Genomic DNA, 5,419 nt, shown 5'->3' with positions numbered 1-5,419 from the left:
AGTGCCCGGCAGGTCACAGAAAGAACATGTTATGTCAAGAGTCGATGTTCCATTTTTAAACTAACCGGCAATCACCCACCAATGAGAAGTAAAAGCCTTGTAGCTTTTCTATCTAAGAACCCCAAAGCCCCAGCAGAAAAGAAATCCTTGTGTTTTCTGGGTCCTTTTCTTTCCTCTTCCTTCTTTCCTATTTCCTTTTATTTATTTTATGGGCTGGGTCATCAGCTGCTTCGTCCAAGAACTGCTGCTTCCCTTGGCCCACAGCCCACCAGCCTGGGGCGCCCAGTAAGGGAGGGGAGACTCTCCAGGGTGACTTGCACTTCTCCACAGCCACTGAAACCACTGCTGGTACCCCAAATGCACACAACTCTCAGCAGCCACCGCCGAGTGGTTAACACAACCGAGTTACCGAATGACTGTACTACTTAGTCAGCAACGTAGCGCTGCCAGAGCACCCGGCAGAGCTCAGCATTGCCCACCCATCCTATCCACACCCTGTTCAGCCCAGGGTTCCACAGCCACACTACCCAGCGCATGGAGTTATATCATTGCGTCGGTTTTACGGCATTACTCGATGAGTAGACTGAGCCGAGTTAATGAGTAATTCAGGAGCTGCTCTTTGGCGGCCGGGGCTCTCCCCACACGGGGGCACTCAGCCCACGTGCTCCCTGGCAAACCCAGTCTAGAGTTTGTGGCCTCCCTAAAGCCTGGGGTAAAAAAAGGAAAATTGCAGTGAATTGTTTCAGAGAGCCTCTGGAAATAGGAATCCAAAGAAATCATAGCAGGGAAACGGTAATTATTATTTGCTGTGAAACGATTATCCTGCGTGAGAGCGATGCAGTTACAGAGGCACATTACAGTTCACTCCTAATGGTTACATCAGGGGACGAACACACCGACTTGAAGCCTGCTCCGTGCCGCAGAAACGACTCGGAGACGACAAAGAGCCCTGGGGTGGGTTCTCCTACCCAAAACCCTGCCGGGCCAGAGGCATTCCGGAGGGCCGTCTGGAGGCACCCTGCTGGAGCAGCAGCGGGGAGGAAGGCAAAGGTTACGGAGTGTTCCAACCTTCGGTTCAGCTCTGGTGAGACTCCCATTTCCCACGGCGGTTAGTTCATATCTTAACACATTTTTACTGGGTACAAAAGTAAATAATTAATCTGAGCTACTCAAAAGATGGAGAGGGAAGATAAAGACCTTGTGGCTCGCTCTAGGCTAAACGAAGCACGGAACTCCACAGTTACGCAGATTACGTTCCGGCGTTAACCGGGTGTCTTACATCCGCCCTTACCGCCCCGGCACAGCGCACCTGTAATCTTGCCGTTGGCCTCGGAGGGAGGCTGCCAGTTCACAATGATGGTCCGAGGCTTCCCCTCTTTGCTCACCACAGTCACGTCTTTGGGAGGAGAAGTCGGAACTGTGAACAAACCAAAACCGGACTATCAGAAACAGTGCCCAGTTCCACTGGAGACAAACCAGTAACCTCAGCGCCGTCGCTTGGTGCTTGGTTTACCGTAACAAAACCTGTGAGTGTTTGATCCGTAAGTAAACCCAGCAGCCCGGTGTGGCACGGCAGGGATTCACCCCTGCAGCTGGCGCGCAGCACCACACGCGCTGGCCCCACAGCACGCCCCTCGGCAGACGCTGTGACTGATGACTGCCCGGGCCCGTGGCTCTCCGAAACCACGGCATCTGTGTACAACTCTAACAGCTGGGCTCGGTGACCGAACCGCTAACGCAAATTCCTTCAGTCATCACCGACATCGGATGAAGTGGTGAAACAAATGCACTTTATATGCAGAGGCGTAAGGAGTACCCCCGTGCTTTCGGGTTTATGGGGGGACCAAGACCCAGTAATGCCACCTGGCCACTCAAATCAGCAAAGCCAAGTCATAAGCCATGATTACTGATTGACTAGTGAAGAATTATTGGTGATTTGCAAGAAGATCTGCCCCATGGAAGCACGTGAAACCTAGAAGTATCAGTCAGACAGCAGTTGTCCAACCTTTTTCCCTGGGCTGCCAGAGTGAGGCTGAGAGAGGGCGGGAGAGCACTTCCTTCTCCATCAGCCTCCTCCCACCTCACGGTCAGGAAACCACGGAGCTGCTCCAGCAAGAGCCTGAAATCTGAGCCCCTAAACCATCCAGCTGGGGCTTGGATTAATGGTTTGCAAACGCACCCGGCCGAGGTCTCCAAGGGGGCATTAACCCGCCACTGTTTGCAGCGCCACGTTAAGAAAAACATGAGACTTCTCGTGAGGTAACCCCGAGCCAGGCAAATCTCCAAGGTCGTTTAACGACACCGAGCGCTCTCCCGGAGCTGGTGTGGGTTACTATCAGGGATCCACCTGCCACCCTCTGAAGCGGCTGCCCACCACCCCTCTGCAGAGGAAGAGCTGGAAACCAGGGACAGCAACAGCTCCGAACTCATGGCCACTGACACCCCGAACACCCGAATCACGCTCAGCAGAAATTTGCGGGTGTCAAACATGACTTAATGACCCCAGTCAGAAAAATAACTACCAGGACTGGCCCACCAGAGATTCCTAACACACAGACCACCACTGAACCTCCTGTCCTTCTCTTCAGCACCAGCTGAGGGGCGAGTCCTGCACAACTTGAGCTGCTGCTCAAGAGCGTTCCAAGATGACGAGTGGCACGCTCAGGAACCCGGCGAGTCGATTCAATCACGAGGTCTGCTGTGGGACAGTACGTTTAGCCTTTGGGGGCTGGTATTTGCCTCTTTGCTCTCAAGCTTGGAGGTCATCTTTACAAACACACAACCACCCTGACTAGAGATTCACTAACGACATGAAAAGAAACGGGACCTCCTGCCCCTCGCCCTCACTCGCCTACGGAACTGAGCTGCGAATTCTTGTTCTTGCCAGTTCTTTGGGTGCTTGATTTCTTTGCTGTATTTTAAGGCGGTGCGAGAAGCACAGGGGAATTTGGACAGGCACTCTTCTGTCCTTGCAGTTCACAGGAAGAAAAACCTCAGCCTAATAAGTAGTAAATTTAATTGCACAGAGGTCATTTAAGAGTGCAGGATAAAAAGAGCTAATGAGGGATGGGTCAGGAGCCAGAGGTTCTGGGTCCAAATTTCTCTGGCAGCTACAAACCCTCTTTTGCTCTGAACTGGGCAAGAACGAGGATTTGGGGCTGGTTTGGACATCGTCATTTCTACTAGGACTGGATTTTATTCCCCTGCCACACGCACCCCCTTGCTCTGTAATAATTATCACCAGAACTAAGGCAAATGGGAATTTTTTGCTGAAGCATTTTCTTTGTATTTGCTCCTTCTGTTTCAAGCACACGCTCTTCATCCTCTCCTGCCCATGAGCCCCGGTACATTATTCATTAATTATTCACTGTAATTTGATGTAGATTCTTCCGCACGCAATCATCCCTTCCAATCTGGAAGTGTGGCAGTGTTTTCCAACCAGAGTTTCTGACTAAACCCCACAGAAGAGAACCCCCCAGCAAGCATTCACCAGCAACGTCATTCTGAATTGCAGAACTCCCCCAGTCCCGACTTCACTGGTCTTGTCGGGAGCGTCGGCCCCTCCGGAAGGATGCGGAGCAGTACCTAGTTCAAACGTCGTCCCGTGTGCTGTCATGCTCCACGTACTCGACCTTCGCCCTTTAGTCACCATCACGGAGAACTCGTACAGGGTGTTTGGCTTTAACCCCGTCACTAAATAGCTCAATGTGGTCGCGTTCGCCGTCTGAAAGGAAAACAGAGAGTCAGAACTTCTGAACTGGAAACAGCCATGGGCAGCGAGCGCCCCAACAGCCGCGTCCCAGGTAAGGGCTGGAAACGTCCCAGCGCCGCCACACTGGTGGTTCAGAGCCGCCATCATTAACCCTGTGAGGGTTTTGCTCTGTCATGCAAATTCGTTAATCAAGAATTAACGTGCGGGTGTTGCAGCCTAAACTAGGACTTCTTTCTGCAATCAGCGAGAGCACTTAATAGCACTCAATTATAAACTAAAAAAGAAAAAAAAAGGCAGTATGAGGTCCGGGGCACACTTGTTATGCAGCAGCGAAGTCACCGTCGGCGTGGGGGGTTTAATTTACAGCATCTCATTAACTGCTCTGGCTAGGGAAAACAACGGAGCACAGCGGACAGGGACGGTCCTTGAAACCGCCTTCCAGACCGTGGGCAGAATGGGTCCACGTGTCGGTGTGGAGCAGGACAGGTCTCACACCAGCCCAGGGACAAAGCCCGCCTGGGCACGACCGCCCTTGGTGAGGAGGGGAGCAAAGGGCCCTGGCCGGGGCAGCTCTGCAAGGACAAGCCCAAAGGAGGAATCTTTTCCTCGACATCCCCTGGGGTGTAAAGGACACAGGAAATCTGAACCGGAGTGTTCGACCTCTCCGCTTCATTTTTTATTGCCACCTACTGTTTTTAACGTGTCCCACGGCACTAAACTCTGCCCACCTACCAGAAATAAACCTCATAAATATTACCCTGCAAACTGTATTGTCCTTTTGTCCAGCCCGAAAAGATCCAAGCTGAGATTCAATGTTTTAGTTTATGCTTGAGAGCACCCTGATAAATCACAGGTAGCCGTGAGGAGGACAACCCTGCTCCACCAACAAAGGTCCTTTGAAAAGCCTCTCTGATCCCCATCAGTGCAGTTACACGGTTCAGAGCACAGCGAGTCTTTCAGCATCGGGAACTGCACCCCGTCTGCTCCTGTGTTTATACGCCCCAGACTGACACGAGTCCAGCACAAACTGAGAAAATCAGGCTCCTTAAGTGGAACCTCTTAACTGGTGGCCTGGCACTGGACCAACCTCCAGTTTACTGTCAGGGATGGATGAACCAGCGCTGCGCTGAACAGAGGGAGCTCGGGGTGCTAGAGAACTGACACAGGTAACACTTCTGTGCACAGAGCTGCATGACAGAGGAGCTCTGATGGCACCGGGTGAGCCGCCTCAAACTGGCCCTAAATCCCCGGGGTGCTAGAGGTGGCCACAGCAAACCCTGCACTAGCTCAGGCTGAACGGAGGGACCAAAGGGCGACAGGAACGCAGCAGCTCCCTGAACAGCGCTGCTGAGAAGAGGTTTTGTCTGTCTGAAAATTAACCGTGGGCACTGTCCAACCAGCAGGACAGAGCTGATGGCAGCACCAAAGGAAGGGAAGATGCATGTGGGCTCTCCAAGCGCTGCGGGTTACAAAGGATGGAGCAAACCTTCTCGAACTTACGTCCTTTCAGGCAAATGCTTTCTGCAATGAGCAATTTTGAACTGTATTTCATCGGGACGTATTATTTTCGGTCTCCTGCAGAACTTCTTGACCACTGACCACCAGCACCGAGAACAGTGGGAGTATTTAATTCACCACTGAGGGCGGGTTTAAGCGTCTAACGAGTGGAGCTGTGGCATGATATAAATCACTCCTGAGACACCCTCT

At 52.3% G+C, this 5,419-nt stretch overlaps 1 protein-coding gene across 1 annotated transcript in view; it reads right to left on the bottom strand.

Moving 5' to 3' along the window:
- The window catches only part of LOC104501845 (neogenin), a gene marked incomplete at its 5' end in the record, with an annotated part of 16,712 nt that extends 12,988 nt beyond the window's left edge, over positions 1 to 3,724 (bottom strand). The window contains 2 exons of the mRNA XM_010145729.1: positions 1,310 to 1,417; positions 3,586 to 3,724. Of these exons, the coding sequence (XP_010144031.1) occupies positions 1,310 to 1,417; positions 3,586 to 3,724 (247 nt within the window). The remainder of the gene's footprint in view (positions 1 to 1,309; positions 1,418 to 3,585) is intronic.
- Between the last annotated feature and the right edge of the window lie 1,695 nt (positions 3,725 to 5,419).

The sequence above is a fragment of the Buceros rhinoceros genome, unplaced genomic scaffold (assembly GCF_000710305.1).
Source record: "Buceros rhinoceros silvestris isolate BGI_N320 unplaced genomic scaffold, ASM71030v1 scaffold31710, whole genome shotgun sequence".
NCBI lineage: Eukaryota > Metazoa > Chordata > Aves > Bucerotiformes > Bucerotidae > Buceros > Buceros rhinoceros.
This window is presented reverse-complemented; position numbering and strand designations above follow the sequence as displayed.